This window comes from Rhea pennata, chromosome 1 (genome assembly GCF_028389875.1).
Source record: "Rhea pennata isolate bPtePen1 chromosome 1, bPtePen1.pri, whole genome shotgun sequence".
Lineage (NCBI taxonomy): Eukaryota > Metazoa > Chordata > Aves > Rheiformes > Rheidae > Rhea > Rhea pennata.
The window spans coordinates 201,157,284-201,175,943 of NC_084663.1; the positions used below are offsets into that span (position 1 = coordinate 201,157,284).

At 34.9% G+C, this 18,660-nt stretch overlaps 1 protein-coding gene across 1 annotated transcript in view; it reads right to left on the reverse strand.

The window, feature by feature from the left end:
- DYNC2H1 (dynein cytoplasmic 2 heavy chain 1) overlaps positions 1-18,660 on the reverse strand; it is a 167,775-nt gene that overhangs the window by 87,486 nt on the left and 61,629 nt on the right. The window contains exons 65-72 of the mRNA XM_062567281.1: positions 17,261-17,384; positions 14,233-14,396; positions 12,848-12,967; positions 11,484-11,618; positions 10,335-10,478; positions 8,431-8,520; positions 4,522-4,587; positions 374-424 (exon numbers count right to left, since the gene is read on the reverse strand). Coding sequence (XP_062423265.1) covers positions 374-424; positions 4,522-4,587; positions 8,431-8,520; positions 10,335-10,478; positions 11,484-11,618; positions 12,848-12,967; positions 14,233-14,396; positions 17,261-17,384 — 894 coding nt within the window. The remainder of the gene's footprint in view (positions 1-373; positions 425-4,521; positions 4,588-8,430; positions 8,521-10,334; positions 10,479-11,483; positions 11,619-12,847; positions 12,968-14,232; positions 14,397-17,260; positions 17,385-18,660) is intronic.

Genomic DNA, 18,660 nt, shown 5'->3' on the forward strand with positions numbered 1-18,660 from the left:
GAAACGGTGGATAATCTCATCAATCCCTACAAAGTATAACTCACACATGACTGGAGAAAGAGGGATTTGGAAATGCTGATTTTAATTATATAAGAGGGCTTTAAAACGCTGTTAAATTTACAGCTAAAAACATATATTGCAATCCCATTAATAGCAATAAAGAAGCAGCAAAGGCAATAAGTTAAGAAAATTAGAAAATGAGTCGGCATGTTCAAAAAATTTAAAAATATTTATATTACTTTGTAAAAAGTTATTTATTCCCTTACTGTATGAATACAGTTAATAAAACAATATAGAACTTATGAAAACATAACCTTTCAGGATTTAATTAATCTGCTCCTTGTTTCAATATAAACAAATAAATGTAGCTTACTGATTTTCTTATGGTATCTCCAATGATCACACCTGTAAAAGTGTCCCATTCCTAGGAGGAATAAACAAACAACTCAGAGAAGCCACAGGACATCTTAAAGAACAAAGATTAATATATAACAATACATAGGCAAAACAAAAGGAATTCAGAGGATAAGCAAAGTAAAGTCTAGATTCTAAGAGTTTTAAGACATTTTTTAAACACTAAGTAATATTAACAATATGTAATTACTTTTGCAGAATCCAAACTAAATGATTGGAATACTTTACAAGAAAAGAGATAAAAAGAAAAATCCCATCTTTTCTCAATAGCCACAGCTTCCACTCAGCTTCCACCAAGAGACTAGCAAGAAGTAATATACTTGGCTGGCAAGGACATAGGCAAAAGATGCAATTACTAGAACAGAAGGAATACTTACTATAAAAGATTGATATTATGAATACTTTGGTTTCATTAAGGCAGGTGACATTTATGTTAAAGATAATAAAGATCAAATCTTTTAGACTTGGTATATATATCCAGGAAGACAGCTTTAAATCATTTAAGAAAGTTCAGGCAAGCACTTTAAAACATGCAAAAATGACATAATACTTTATTTGGAGATAGCAAGAAATATATAAAAAAAATTTAATGAGACAGAATTTTTACACAATCATTATCATTAACTCTAGATATAAAAATAATTTTGAAAAGTCTTTATTGTTAAAGGTAATAGTAACTTTCCAAAAGAAAAAAGTCGATCAGCTATTACTACTGTGATGCAGACCATAGCAGTTTTTTGCACCCATCAGTCTAATTGAGTCTTGAAACAATTCTTTCAATTATGAACTGAAAATTCTCTTCCAATTATAAACAAATGCTCAAGTACAGAAAAATGAATGAAGGCTCTCTAGCTCTAAAACCTGAAACTGAGTAATATTTGTATGAAGAATAGCAAGGGTAGAATATATACAGATATAGCTACATCAAAAATCTACACGATTCAGAAAGAATTTCTCTACTAAGAGTCAAGGCATTCTACAATAGGTACATTGAAGTTTTATCATAAAATTTTCAATCACTATGAAAAAATGCAGTAAGGACTTCTACAAAATTCTTTAGCAGCATAGTAAGTGACTTCTCATCTCACCATGTTGAAAGTCATAAAAGATACAGCTTTAAAAGAATAACTACTTCATTTCCCTCAATACACAAGTTGTACAAGCCCTCTTTTCCCAATGATCTAACTAAACTAATTTCTATTTTAGAGAGGAGAAATATTGATTTTTTTTGTTTGTTTTAATTCTTGACTATTCAGATATTGCAGGAATATGCATCAGATGTAACCTAGGTTGAGCTGGTTAAGAACTCTAACAGCTGATGGAAACGCAGGATACTTTCAGAAGCTGGAAAGAAGTAATACATATAAGTTAAGTTCTAGTAATGAAGACTAGCCTGTGTGTGCCTCTATCAATGAGATTAATTTGAGTTATCTTTATCAAGCAGCTTCACTGCAAAAAGGGATTTCACTTAGTCAATCCATATGTCTGCCATAAAACTACACTGCATTAAAACCGTAATACAACTAACCTTTCTTAAATCTTTTACATTAATCCCATATCCTTCATATTATCAAGTTCCACTGCTTCCTTCAGATTTTTAATTTCTTCACTACACTGGGCTCTATTCAAACAAGTTGACATGTACTGCCATTTGATATCCCTCCTGGCCCCCAGCTTCTACTACAAAAAAATTATGAGTATCCTGTAGGCTGTATCTCTCCATCTCGTGCTGGCATTTTGGATACTCAAAGGTATCTTGACTTGCACTAATCAGCCATGTAAGCAATTGCATTGAGTCAGTTGTACACATGTTCCACTGTAAGCAGAATTTATAGAATTAATTTCATTATATCGTAGACAACTAAAACATTGGCATCTATACCTGACCCAGTTAATCTGGATTACCTGTAAAAATAATGGAGAGAAGTAAGCAATTTTAGGAGATAATCATCTGACTTATTTTATAAAACTCATTTATGATGAAATTAATTGCTTCCTTGAAGTGTCTTTTTTTTTTTTTTTCCTGTTTCCAATAAGGCAGCCTAGGGTAAATTGTTCAGATTAATTTTATCTTAGTTACCAATTCTGACTGCTCACCACCCCAAAAGCACCATCTTACTGGAGACAGCAGAAGTGTTATCTAACACCCAAAGAGAGGAGCATGCTATTACTAAGAAGTGCACTGCACTATGGAAATAAGAATTAGCAGTACCTAAGCTCTGCTGCAGTTTTGTTGTGAGTAAGGTAGCCTCTGAACATAGCTAAATTCCCTATAAATTCGAAATTTTCAGATTAGGGTTTATTCGGACCAATGTCAAATAAAAATGTCATGAGGCATTTCCTTTCTTTTTATGAATAAGCTAATAATACAAGACTTCCCTGAAAATGGGAGGGACAGCTATTTTCTACTAAATGAGGTTTGAATCTATACAAAACTCATAATAGGCTACTGTCCAAAATATAAAACATTCCAGAATGAGACCACCATTCCAGTCAAAGACAGGCTGCTATATACAAAGGATGTAGTATTTATGTGGCCCGGGAAAAAAAAACATTCAAAAAGGATGCTGTCTGGTCACTGGTCCAAGGATTTCTTCAGTATCAAGCACTGAGGAAGCACTGGATGAAATGCATAAAAGATAACCTCATCACTTTATCCTCCAGAAATATTCTTTGCCTTGAATGTCTACAAAAGTGGACAGAATCTACTTGCAGAATCAAACGCTTACCAGTGGGATGAGTGGCGGATAAATCAGAAGGCTGTGCTGCCCTTCACAGAGATCTGAACAGGCTGGAGAATTGTTTGGAGAGGAACTTCATGAAGGTCAATAAAGGCAAGTGCAGAGTCCTGCACCTAGGGAGGAATAACCCCATGCACCAGTACAGGCTGCTAGAAAGCAGCTCTGTGGAGAAAGACCTGAAAATTCTGGTGGACAATAAGTCAACCATGACCAATGTGCCCTTGTAGCCAAGATGGTCAATGGTATCCTGGGGTGCATTAGGAAGAGTGTCGTCAGCAGGTTGAGGGAGGTGATCCTGCCCCTCTACTCAGCTCTGGTAACGCCATACCTGGAGCGTTGTGTCCAGTTCTCGGCTCCCCAGGACAAGAGAGACATGGCACTACTGGAGAGAGTCCAGCGTAGGGCTACAAGGATGATTAGAGGGCTGGAGCATCTCTCCTAAGAGGAAAGGCTGCAAGAGCTGAGGCTTTTCAGCCTGGAGAAGAGGAGACTGAGAAAGGACCTTATCAATGTCTACAAATACCTTAAAGGGGGGTGTCAGGAGGATGAGGCCAGACTCTTTTCAGTGGTGCCAAGTGAGAGGATAAGAGGCAATGGGCACAAACTGAAACGCAGGAAGTTCCGCCTGAATACAAAGAAAAACATCTTTCCTGTGAGAGAGACAGAGCACTGGCACAGGTTGCTCAGAGAGGTTGTGGAGTCTCCTTCTCTGGAGATAGTCAAAACCTGCTTGGATGTGATCCTGTCCAACACGCTCTAGGTGATCCTGGTTGAGCAGGGGGATTGGACTAGATAATCTCCAGAAGTCCTTTTCCAACCTCAATCATTCTGTGATTCTGATTTCTCCCTAGACCTTGATTCTGATTTCTCCTTAGACATTGCATTCCTTCTCAGTATTTCAATACCAAGGTAGGATGTGCAAATAACCCTCAGCCAAAATGAAACATATGTGTATCCATCACTTTATTTAAGAAGGAATGTTTATATTTCACTGAAACGATAGATTAATGTCTAGACACATGATTAGGAGGAAGCACTGATATGGTGCTAGCAAAAAACTGCAAGAGTCCTCCATAAAAAGATTACGTGGTCTGGCCCAATGGAAAGCCAGATCACATAAGTATCTTTTTCAGATTCCTATTTGAAAAGCAACCTTTTACCCAACTTTCTCATGGTAATCTTCACTTTGAACCTAATAAATATAATTTTAACATCCAAAATATTTGTAAAAGTAACTACCATAGAGAAATACAAGCATATAAATCTTGAGTCCTATTTTTACTGAAAAAGACTTTTCATCTAATGATTTACTTTTCACGTTAAGTTTAACTAAATCTCTTGGGGAATTTTCTTCTCCAGCACTTACATTCTCTTGAAAGAGTTCAGGGTGCATTCCTCGTACAAAATGTAAAGCAAACATTAGCTGGTCAGCCTGAAAAAAAATAAGAAAAAGTGTATTTATATATTCATATATATTGCATGGCACTATGTTAAATCTGCAAAGTTTAGGCACCTCAGGCAGCTGATGAACTCAACACTCCTGCACTCTTGTAGAAATTAATTTTGTACTTGGCTTCAAATAGAAAAAATTGTCTGAATTTACCATAGTGTGGCTTCCCACATACACATCTTTTGTGTACCTCAAAATAAAAGTTTCATTGTCCTTAGTTCAAGAGCATCTATTTTCTCCATGGAATCCTTAAAATGAAAGGGTAAGAGTTTGAACCTGGCAATTCCCAAGTCTCTTATCAGCTATAAGCCCATCTCACAGGTTCCTGTATAAGAAAGATCATTCTCAAGCTCTAATGGCTCTGCCACCAAAATCAAAATGAATTCACGTATTTATCCCTGGTTAACACTTAGAACACAGATCCCACAAGGGATCTAAAGACAATCTAGAAACACTGCTATCCTGGATCCAAAGATGCACTCTAGTAGAAAGTCTGCTAGTATCATAATAATGTCGATTAACATGACAGCAAGAGCAAGAAATGAAACAGATTCTGGCACATACAGTTTAACCTTATTTGATTGTTGAAAACTCACAATTTTTATTAAAATAAAAATCTTGGTTTTCACTGCAACTGTGATAGTATGACTAATTCTGTGAAATTCTATCCATTACTTACTGATCAATGTCCAGTGGTGACTTCAAACTTTTAATTGCAGAACAAACCTTGAGAGTCCTACATATGTAACATACTTTCATTGCCTTGATGAAGAAGACTAGTAAGGTCTGCTGTCAGGCCCCCCAGATCCCCGAGCCTAGTGGCTGAAACATTTCATAATAGATGATCAAGCGAGGCACAAGTTCAGAAGCCTAATCCCAGTCTCTGTGAAGGCTATGGAGAAAATTCTGGAAGCCATTGCCAGGCTCAGAGCACATCCTCCTTCTAGGATTTTAGTTGGCTAAGTTAAAAGAGTTTAGTTAACTGCATCCAAGGTCTGCTACTTCAGAGGTAAGAGCTGTTGTAAAGAAAGCTGGAAGCGAGGACCTGCTCCTCCTTTTCCTTGGGAACTTTTAATTCAAACTTTACCATTGACTCCCAACTGTGCTACATCACAGCTGTGTAACAGCTGTATTTGCACCTGGCCTTGTACCTCCACAATTCTGACTCTGACCTGGACTTACTGGCTTGGCTTCCTGGCTTGGCCTTGGACCTGTGCATCACCAAGGACTTTCTGAGTGATCCCTGGACTGTGTCTGACCCTGACCCCTGTGTCTGGTCCTGATCCTGACCCAAACTTGCTGTTCCTCTTCCCAGCTTCTTGTTGGTGAGGTCACTACTGACGTCTACCTTACTATCATGCTCTGCTCCCTACCTTCCCTTGTAGAGCAGCTGGTCCTCACTGCTCCAAGCCCTGACTGCTCCAACAACCATATTCTGGCACATGAAAAACAAGAAAGCAATAGCAAATGTCCAGAATGGAATTACCAAGACGAAATCATGACTGTCTAACCTGAATGCCTTCTACAATGAGATGACTGGCTCTTTGGTCAAGAAGAGAACAGTGAGTGTAATTTTATCTTAACTTTAGCAAGGCTTTCAGCATAGTCTCCCATAGTAGACTTCTAAACAATTTGAAGTGCTATGGGCTACAAAATAGGCAGAAAATTAGCTAGTCCACCAGGCTCAACAGATTGTAAACAACAGACCAAGGTTCAACTGATGGCCAGTTATGACTGGCATTACCCAAAGGTCAGTCGTTGGGGCAATACTGTTGAACATTTTCATTGACAGGGACAGAATGCACTCTTCGCAAATATACAAAGAAAACAAAATTGGGGGAGGCACAGATACACTGGCTACCCAGAAGACCTCAATAGGTTGAAAAAATAGACCAAGAGAAACCTTCTGAAGTACAACAAAGGCAAATGCCAAGAATAGCCCCATGTAGAAAGCAGCTTAGTGGAAGAGGACTTGGGGGTCCTGACGAACAGTAAATTGGACAGGATTCAACAGTGCTCTTTTGCAGTGATGAAGCCCAACTACAAAGTGGACTGCATTAAGAAGATGGTAGACGGCATGATGAGGGAAGTAATTTTTCCCCTCTGTTCAGAACTTTCAGGATTGCATCTACAGTACTATGCTCAGATCTGGGATTCCCAGTTGAAGACAGATAGACACTCTGGAGTAGGCCACCAAGATTACTGGGGGCTGGAGCATACGATGTATGATCACATGCTGAGAGACGTAGGTTTGCTCTGCCTGAAGAAGAGAAGAGGGCAGACCCTGTAGCTTTCTACAACTATCTAGCAGGTAGTTACAGAAAAGATAGAGCCAGACTCTCCTTGTAGAAGCACAGTGAAAGAACAAGAGGCAATAGGCACAAGTTGCACTATGTGAAAGTCAAACTGAATATTAGGAAAAAAATTAGTCCCAGTGAAATTACTGAAGCATTAGAGCAGATTGCCTACGGAATCTCCATCCTTGGAGATATTTATAACTCCACTGGATATAGTACTGAGCAATTTCATCTAAATTCAAAGTTGGATCTAACTTTAGAATTGCCCTTGCTTTGAGTAAGGTTAGTGCCAGATAACATCCAGAGAATCCTTAGAATCTTTCCAAATCATATTATTCTATAATTGTACGATCTTCTGCATACAAACATAATTTTACAAAATCACTCCTACAGTCCAATTATAAACATATTCCAACTCCAAGTACATATTTCTGTGGTGATTTTCCATCATAAAAGAGGAGGTATTTTCTGGGATAAGCATGAAAACACAACATAGAACAGAAATATGGAGAGAGAACGTTAAAGACGTTCAACGTCTTTGGTAGGTTTTGTCATGTACAGTAAAACTAACTTCAATTGCATCTGTTCTTGTAGTACTACCTGGTGACTACATTCCAGGATAGATGGACACAAGTAAATACTTGTGAAGGACCATCTAGATACCATATCCTTCCTAATTTACATAGCCCTTGAGATAACTGATCTTAGGAACTACCAGGAGGCTATACATAACTTGACTCATCTGGGCCACACTCACTTTAAGATGTATTTATGGAGGGGTTCCATCTGAAATCACTCACTTTCACATTATAACTCATACATAATAAGCTTATGATGGCTATCTCAAGTTATGAGCCAGTCCTAGAAGTAAAAGACCTAGAAAGCTTATGAAACCTGACCAATGGCCTGAACCAGGAGATACTTATAAAAAAAATGGCAAGTCTTAAAGAAGTGGTGTGGACTGACTTTTTTCTTTTTTTCTTTTTTTCTTTTTTTTTTTTTTTTAATCCAATACTACCTATAACTAGATCAGAGAATCTGGAATCTCCAAACTTCTTGAACGTGTGACGGCAGTCACTCAATCACTTGGGATCATCTGTACCTATATGGATATGTATAATATAAAGTAGGTTGATTTTTAAATAATTTTAGTTTATTAACTCTTTTGATCACAAAACTGTATTGCAAAGTATGAAGAATGAAGACTGCTCAGAAGACTGAGAAACCTTGGACATGCTAAATAACCAGAATGAGACAGAGATGAGGAGCCAGAGGTCAAGCAGAGATAGATCTAAACTGAGAATAAATTAAAAAATTGCACTGCAGAAAAATGTGCACAAACAATCTTAATCTGTCATACCTTAATTTTCAATACTCATTTTTACATATTTAATTATTGCACTTGTAATTTTTTTGCATGTATTATATATGTACTGTGACAATATTGCTTATCTTAAGTAGACCAAGTCTTGTTTGTTGAAAGAATAGTTTCAGATCCATATAAAAGTTAGGAAAAATAGAATCTTACCTTGAACAAGCAACGACAAACGTATTCATAGACCATATGCTTCAATGAGCCAATAAGGGACTTGATTCTTTCTTCAGTATTACCTGAATTCTAAAAATAAAGTTTGAATTTAAAAATCATCTGCAATAAAAAATCATTTTATGTATCTTTTTTCATTTGTTCATTTTTAATGAAAAATACTAGAATGACACAAAACTTGGACTCTGTGTGGCACTAAGCTCACCTGCAGCTCCCAGTTAAGAAATAAACGTTTTGACCTTGAATATTATGTTTTTAAAAAACATACTGAATCTAAAAGACTTAATGGAATCTAAAATAACTGTATACTACCCACGCCTTCTTTGAATGTTTCAAAAGTTACAGAAATTAGACTGAACAAACAATATAGAGGCTTTTTTTTCCTGGAGCATAGTGAGGGAATGGAGGTTTGTATGCCTGCAGAACAAAAAAATGCATCAAAATATGTAACAATATACATTTCTGCATGCTGCCCCATCATATGCTTTATTTCTCTCCTGGAGGTATACATATAGAGGATGTGAGAGGAAAGCATATACCAAATGAGGTAACAGTTCCTTCTCCAAATTTATTAAATCCTTGGCCTTTCACAGTTTTCACTTGGTAAAAGTTTCCTATATACTGCATTATTACATTTAATATTATTGAACAGGTATATTAAGTGTAGTTACTACACTTTCAGCCAAATTTCACCCCACTGAACTAGTCACTGTAAAAAACAGTAAATATACTGTTTCCTACAAAGGTTACAGATTAAAAGACTAGTTATAAAAGGAGAAGAAAACCAAAAGAAAGATAGGATAAGAGAAGAAAGAATGGGGAAAAAGGGGTAACAAAAAGTACGAGATTTATCAGCAATAAATTCCTTTTTGTCTTGCTGGAATTTGAAGACATGAGTTTATAAATAAGAGTAATTTGGATTCACAGACTGGCTGTCTTGATTAACACTTTTCCAATGCTTAAAAGACAGTTTGGGAAAAATGCAAAAGTGGACAGAAAAGCATTAAAAAAAAGAAGAAAACAAAGAAGTTAACAAGACTAGTGCAGGCAGAAGTTGATCTTTAAACTGGATAACACAATAGGCATGACGGAAAGAAATCATGAGAGGGTATGAAAGTCAAAAAAAGAAGTTAGTATCTTATGTTGTGTAAAGGAAAAGAACAGGTGAAGGACTTTAAAGAGTGCATGTTTAGGTAGTCAGAACCATGCTCCTGGTAATGACTAGAATTGAAGGAAAGCTGTAAGTATGGATACCAAAAAATAAGGGGATTACAGTAATCCAAGCGATGTGATGAAAGGTTGGTGGAGTACTTTTAAAGTCATTTAGTGTGAATTTTTACTTCTGAAGAGCAAGGTGATACAAGATAAAATCAAAACTGTATTTCAGCAAGAAGAATATACTGATCATTAGAATACAAAAGAGTAAAAAGGACAAGAACACAACGTGCATATATGCTGTATAAGAAAAATAGATAAAAGTTTGGATCTTCACTCAAATAACTAAATCATGTATTTTTCTTATTTTACCTCTTGTTGACATAATCAGCTTTATTTACAGATTAGCTTATTACTGATGGTTTTATTTAAATAAACTGAAGTTATAGTCAACCTTGGTTTTTCTAATCTTAAATAAAATTAAAAAGCCTGAAATTACAAATAGGAATTGATTAGTTCCCAGATGGTGCAGCAATTTTATAACTCATACGTAATGTAAATAATATAAACAATTGCATTTTGTATATTCTTATATCTAACTCACAATAGTTCAGGATCACTACTTTTTATATATTATTCTGTAAAAATGCCCACAGCAACAACTAAATTCTAAAAATCAAAGGAGATTTCCCTTTTCTTGAAGTTGTGAATGCAGCAGAAAAATCAAATACCTGCTCATTTTGCAGAGCCCTTTGGAAAAGCCGTAGGAAAGCCGCCAAACTAAAACGGTACATATTATTAATTTTGGACAAGTCAGAAATAATAAAGTACATCTTGCTAGCACTCTCAGCTAAAGGGAGATAGGCATCCCGCTCCTGTGGATAAAATGAAACAATAATCAAAAACAGTATGTTACTGCCACCTACTGGTTATTGCATATTTATTCAATCTACCAAAAAAAACTTAGATTAATGCCACTGCTTTAGGAAACAGAATCCTTTCACAATCTTCAAAGAGAGGGACAATGACACTGCCTTTATTATTTTTAGTAAAAGAAAAATATTATTTTTAGAAAAAGGTTTTTTTTAGTAAAAAATTCTTTAAGATATTAAGAATATTTTGGAAAGGACTTCTTGTGTGAGTGAGGCTTGTTACCACCACAGAACTTTTCCCCAAACTCAATAGCAAATTTAAAATTTAACAGATAGGAACAAAATGCAAAAATCTATGTGTACCAAAAGTCAGCAAGGTAAAGGAATAGCATAATCAATGCTTTAATCTTTTGCACTAGCGAGGGATTTATGAAATAAGAATGTCCATATGAGCCTTGAAAGTCAGCCATATTATTTGCAACAGCAGAAAGTACAAATAAAACAAATCAAACCCCACTATATTCCAATAAGACCTTGGGGAAATTCAGACAGAAAGACTTCTTTAAATGTGTAGATATTCAGCACATAAAAAACAACGGAATTTAATTACTGAAAATGTTTACTGTACTTGCATATGTCAAATATCCCTTGCTTTAAAGGAAGAATTTCTCATGTTAGTAATCTTATAAGTCTGTAACTGTGACAAAATTTTTGTTTCATTGATGTTTCAGAAGTTCCATTAATTCAGTGAAGCGAAGATTTCTCCACTTACTTGTCCAACTTTGAAAATCAGACATGAGCAATATCATTTTCATGCTAAATCCAAAGCAAAGCATCAGCATAATAACTGAAAATATAACTTGGGCAAATTAATCAAGAACCAATTTATTCAGAAAAAAGATTTTATTACTCTTTTTACTAGGTTATTTAGTAATAAACACAGAGAGTGTCTATTTTTTAGTAGGAGACTAGCAGCAATACAAGATCACATTTTTTTTTTTTTTTTACCTGATCAAGAAAACTCTGAAGTCTGTGAGATTCAGCAAGTGATTCTTGGATGAGTGCACTACTTGCTTTAGTCTGATTCAAAGATTCAATCAGATCCTTATTTTCTAGTATATTGCCTTGTGATGTTGCAAGAGTCTGTAAAAAAAAATACTTATAAAATTACAGTCAAAAAATTCTGTAGAGTAACCATTTTGGGAGCTGTCCTTCTTTCTAGTCTCCACATATTTCTGAAGCACTGAATGGATCAAAAGAGTAGGGAAACAGATGGCTAGTCCACAAAATGAGGTGTACTAAAGAAAGCTGGAAAACAAAACAACCCGACAACAAACTCTCAGAATCCAGAATGCTAAGTTCTGAACAATAAGTTTTCAGTAAACTTCTGAGAAATGATTTCTATGATCAGACTCTTATGCACTAACATTACCAAGATAAATATAAATGTCAGATGTGGGTGTTTTTTCTATGTAACTACCAGTTTAACTTGACATCATCTGTAACTTGTTACAGATCAACTGTAACACCTTCTGGTACGCAGCCAATATAAACTCAACTTCTCTCCAAAAACTTCCAACCTCTCTTATATGATTCACAATTAAAAGTATTCCAGTTTATCAATTAGAGAGCCCCTGCAAAATCCTTGTGATTATCCTTCATTTCCTGAGTTCCCCTGTGCAAACACTTTCACTTTAGTTAATCTAATAATAGGTAGTTAATCTAATAAGAAATAGGAAATAGGTAGTTAATCTAGTAAGAAATAGGAAAAGCTGGAATAATTCAGTCATATAATATTTTTACTAACTTTTAGTAAAGACAAATGCTTCAATTGACTTCAGTTGAAAGTGAAAATCAAGTAAGTTTGATACACATTAGACTGTTACTCTATTACCTTTCTTTCTGAAATTACCTAACAGATATAACCTTTAACTACATTAGCTTAATATTTAATGCCATCAAAACATTTTAATACGCAATATTTGCAAGGACACAGTCAATTTAGCTGTACTTCTTAAGTCTTTTTAAAGGGCTAGTTACAACTATGGCACTTTCTAAAAAACTAAGTGATTAATAATTCTGTTATTTATCTGGTAGTCTTTTTTAAACTTTTTATTTCATTAAACAACTCCTATCCCAACAATTGAGATATTCAATTTTGGCAATACTAAATCTATTGAAATACTGTAAGTTCATGATAGGTGCACGTTTTCTCTCTTATGTCTCCAACAACCCTGGGTAAATAACGTTTTTATTTTCTCAGATCAAAAATTCTGACAGCTCATTATTCTCAAGGCTTTCATCATCCCCTTTGAAACACAGTATTAAATCTTATTGACTTAACAGATATAACAAAGTTAAATTTATTTTACCTCCAAAAGAGATTCCTCAAGTTTAGCTAATTGTATCTTCTTGTCTTCTTCTTGCTGTAATAGCTTTGTCTTCTGCTCTTCCAAATCAGGTTTTTCGTGCTGAATAGTTATAGCTAAAAGCTAAAATAAAGTAAATTGTTTAACAAGGTGGAAAACATGTTAATATCTCATAATATATATTCATTAATTAAAGAGCAGTGTATAGTCTAACATTTGAAAGTAGAGTTCTGAGGGTTTTGTACCAGGCATTCAATGTCTTTCAAATGTGTGTAGATATTTGGGATACCTTACAGTGGAAAATACAACCCAGGAACTACAGTGGCCCATGCCCTTTTGGAACAGCAGCTGGCAGCCAACTTGAGATACTCTGGGGCATCTCAAAAAGCACTACATTACTTTAATAAAGACCCTGATTCAAATGCTTGTATACTGAGACCTACATCTTCTCAACTCAGCTTGAAATCCACTTGGATTTTAAACTTTATTAGTAGCCTTTGTATATGTACACATTTTCATAATATATAAAAAGAAGTAGGAGATAGAAAGCACAAACTGGGAAACAATGACAGTGAAGTTCCTTCCAACAAGTCTATGAAAAGTCAAAGCCCTCTCAGGCCAACAGAAAGAAAACAAACACAAAAGAAAGCAAAGTTGGTGATTTGATATGTTTTGTCTTGTATTTCCACTTAAAAAGGGAGTAAATTTATTTGCTAATATTGTATGATGCTTCCCTATCTCCAAAGAAGGGCGGAAAATCATATGGCTATCTGAGCTTAACATTTTTATTAGTGTGTTATTTACTTCCCATTCTAAGCCTCTGTTAGTTTGGAAAAGACTTGTTTCACACCAAGTAAAAATATCTTTTCCCTTATTTTCATATTTTTTCTATCTGTACTCTACATATTGTTTCCTAAATATTATAGATAAAACCTCCAAGCTCCTAGCATTTTGAAGAAAGTAAAAAATATAGTCTTTTCATTTCACTACATTTCTCCTGCAAGTGAGCAATACTGTCTGACTGGAATACTGGAGAGCAAAAATAGTAACATTTCCACACTGCCATAAATGCACTTTGAACAGAAAACAGAAACTTAGAGAATAATTTGTTGCAACTGAAGTCAATGAGATAGTTTCCATTTTCCTTACTACGCACAGAATGAGTAAATTTTGTTACATCTCTCGGAATTACTAGTTGTTTCCAAAGTACATGAAAACAAAAATTAAAAGTTCAATTCAGAATCAGTATTGATTTTACCATTTACATTTGTGTTCTAGAAAATATCTTCATGACTATTAACCTAAACCAGGCCATACAGCTTCTGCTAGAAGCTGGATTTATCTATAAATGTCCACTATACATAGACCATTATTATCTAAACACCTACCTGTCCTCTTAAACCACTTCCTGTTGTGGTAAAGTTTACTTCAGTAACAATAGAAGAAGCATCAGGTGGAATGTAGGGATTTGGGTTCCTTGTTGATAGAAAAAGACGGAACTCTTCATTATAATCTATCATTTTGTCACCTATTTGTATAGCATAACGAGGTCCTGTAAATAATAAATGATAATGATAATAAATGATAGTTATTCTGATTCAAATAGCCTATAATTATCTTTAAAAAATACATTTTATATGTAATAATCTTAAAATATTACAAAATAATTTTATTAAACTTATTTATAAATTGTTCATAAAGAAAAAATAAATTATAATTTTTAAAAGGAATATAAGTATTCCTGCATTAATCTAATTTTTTAGATTAAAAAAAAAATAGCATGGTACTAGTGTTAGAAAATTAGATAACAACAAAATATCTAATAGACTAGCTTAGTTCATTTATCCTTATCCAATATAAAAAGCATAAATGACAAAAAATACACTTGACATTAAGCAATACCAATGAATCTTTGATGTCTTCCAACAATGAAAAAGAGACAAAACACCACAGAAAATGCATTGGAGAACCCTCTTGCTGTATTAGAATCCTGTCATAACATAAATACATCCATTTACCTGTTTCACATGGTTATATCACTCTACCAATACAATAACCATAAATATATATTGACTAAGATGGCTTAGTATTTTCTGAGTGGGATTCAGACAATCTGTGGGAGGTTGATGCTCCTGTATAATAATATGTTGCTGCACAGTAATAATAATTCTACTAGAGCTGTTACTCTGTATGATATTGTCATGGAGAAAGATACACTATAAAAATAAAGATGCTGGAATATCTAGTTATTAGATTTAGAGAGAAATTTTTCACTAGAAAATATTCCATAAATTACTCTTATTGTAAATATCTTACTTCAGTTACATTAGGCAAGAACCAATTCATGTAATTTCTGCTGTCATGATTCAGTCTATGTTTATACCCCTAACATACGGTCATTTTTCAATATGCCTGTCCGAGAACAAAATGATATTTATGGTCTCTCATCACCCTCCTTCCATCACGGAAGATTTCCATTCTAGTTGTGTCAATTAAAAAGATTAAACTCTAACAACCGGGGGACCAGAGTAAAGTTTTCTCCTTCTGATACTAAAAAAGAAAAAAAAGAATAGAATTATAACAGGAATAGTTTTGAAATCAAATTTCTTTTACGTAGATGTTTTTGAGATGGCACAGTTAGGTGCTTCTCTGTTTTTAGCACCAGAAGCAGAGAATCAAAAATGTTCTAATTATAAATCTCTTGATAAAACACTGGTACACATGAAAATCATCCACCAGTTTTGCCTCTGTACTAAATATCAACATAAATTTTAGCCTATGCTGTAAAAATGTCAGACAGAAAATGGAAGCTGTACAAGGGAAAAATTATTGCAGTATATAAATTCACATTTTTCTGAACAAGTAATGAAAAGATGTACAGTCATCACAAGCAAAATAATGAAGAGAGGTCTCTTACTCCACTACAACCTCCACATTTTGGCAAACAGAAGAAGAGGGTGCTTGCAAGTGAAGTGACCACAGAGACTCAAAAAACAAATACTTCTCCCTTTTCAGAAACCAACTTCCTAGTTAGACTTGCACATACCTAGCATTCGCAGAGCAAAGAGGTCACCTAAGGTATTATGAGCAAATCCGTTGAATGAAATAGTATATTTTAATTTAATCTGCTTTCTCCAGTGTTGTGCAGACATCTTTACCTCTTAATTTGATTCTTTCAGTAAAATCAGTCAAGATGCACGTAATACTGTATCTCTGCTTCCCAAAGTCCAGCAGAAGCTAGTAAAATTAAACAGTAGTAAGGATGTCCTAGGCTCCTATTGAACCTTGAAGTCACCACAGTCACCAACAGTTGGTACTCTCCACCTCTACTGAGGAGAAAGAGGGAAGCACAACCATAATGGAAGAATGATTGATAGCTGAACTAAAAATCTCTCTTTACTATACAAATCTGTCCTATATAGGGAATAACTGTATTTAAGAAAACCTAGAGTATTTTAATTTATTTTTATTATGTATTTAAGATTAAAGATTTACTGTTGCCTCACATACTATTAGATTGCAATATTTTACTGGATAAAATGACAGTAGTAAGAGGTCTTGAACTATTTTCTGTGCTCAAAGTTCATACTGTAAATTACACGTACCAGCTGTGCTACATGCTGAGCAACTAATATTTGAGGCAAAAATACAATTATTTAGGATAATGTAAGTATATTTTAATTATAATAATTTGGAAGGTATTTAAAGACACATACTGTTGGTTTTTTTCTCATCCACCCAGTTATTTAGGTATAACTCCAAAATAGGCAATATAACTCATGCTAAGATATTGATATTATTTATCTTAGCTAAACTTTTAATAGTTTTCACATCAGCTTTTTTAAAACAACTGAATCCAAAGCTGTTTCTCATGGAGATAATGTAAAATATATAGATGCTTTTATTTCCTTTCATTGGTAGGGAGATTGCTTTTCACTGAATTACACCACTGTACTGATTGACCCTTCCACTGCAAAATCATCTCAGAAATACATCTCTGTGCTTTCTTTAGTCTTCAAATAAATGAAAGAGCAACACTAACATCTGAAAACACTAATTTCTAACTGCACTGTCAGTCATATAACTTCTGGTCTATTTAAGGCCCAGGTCCTAAGCAGAAGCATGTGTTTGAAATTACCACTAGAAATGAACTTAAACTTTAAACTGCGAGTTGAAAAAAACACCCTATTTTAATTAAACTTGAAATATCTTTAAATACTTTCAATATTTCTCCCCTAACAAACAAGAACATATCTGCAATGTATTTCATGCCCTAAAATGTTAGCAGCAGGTTAGCATTAAACCAGAAACCTAAGCAATATTCTTCTTTCCAGAAGAATTAGGCTTTATTTAATGCATATAGATCTAACCTACAAATGCTTTCAGTAAGTATTTGTAAAGATCTTGGTCATTTACCTTCAGCAACAAGATCTTTCCTTAACAAAGGATAAAGGACAGGTTCCACTCCATCCACTTCCTGTATAATAAGTGTTTTCCCAAATCTCACTGCCAGTTCAAGAGTAGTTAGGAAGTTTGTGTCCTGGGTAACCAAAAAAAAAAAAAAAAAAAAAATCCTTTGATCCTGCTATTTTTAACTATTAACAACTTGATGACTTAACTTGAAGTTACTGAATCTTTTTAACAATGAACAGAAAGGCATAACACCTGCAGTCTGAATCTAAGCATCATCAGTATAGATAAACAGTTCTACTACAAGCACCATATGGCATTTTTGGCTTCAGCACAGGTTAGCATTTAACTTAAGTTTGATACTACGGGCTCTGTTCAGCTACTGACATACGGAGAAGCCATTTAAGATACTTAGTCTCCAAATGCTGCACCAAAAGAATGAAGGTCTACCACAAGTCCTGTGTCATGTCTGTTAGGCCCACCTGGAAGTTTTGGTAGTTAGTGTATCACAAATGTCACTAGTTAGCTATGTGTCAAAGCTAAATCAAAACCTATTGGTACTGAGATATCTAAACGAAGGTTTTTACCTGCAGTTGTCTAAATTATAGAATCACAGAATCAGTAAGGTTGGAAGGGACCTCTGGAGATCACCTAGTCCAACATCCCTGCTCAAGCAGGGTCACCTAGAGCATGTTAGACAGCGTTGCATCTAGGCTGGCCTTGAAGATCTCCAGAGAAGGAGACCACAACCTCTCTGGGCAACCTGTGCCAGGGCTCCATCACTCTCACAGTAAAGAAATTCCCTCTCACGCTCAGGCAGAACTTCCTGTGCTTCAATTTCTGCCCATTGCCTCTTGTCCTGTCACATGGGACAACTGAAAAGAGTTTGTCCCCGTCCCCTTGACAGCTTCCTTCTAGTCAATGGAGATCCTGGACAACTCAGTCAACAGAGTCTAAAAAGTAATCAAGCCAATCAGCCATCAGAGGGAGCATTCAGTTGATCAGACATAGGTATCCAGTACCGTCCTAGGGTATCCAAAATATCCGCACAAAGTTGTCAGGGATCTGTGAGAGACCCACATTTTGTTGAAGCAACAGCTTAAGGCCAGCTGAAATTCACTAAGGAACCTCAAATGGTACCAGATGTCTGCCTATGTTTGTGCAACTGAATCAAGGCCAACACCCACAGTTATGTGTACACAATTAAGATTAAGTGTCTTATGCTCAAACTGAAACCCAATCTAATGTTTTCACAATATATAATACTGTGAAAAAAATACATCAAAAAAGAATATATAGATTCCTGAGATATAGGAGCAGTTCATACTGCCACCAAGAATATGAAAGACCTCTCTATTTAAAAATCTTTTAGTATCTCCCTCTCTTCAGAAAATATTGATTGTCTT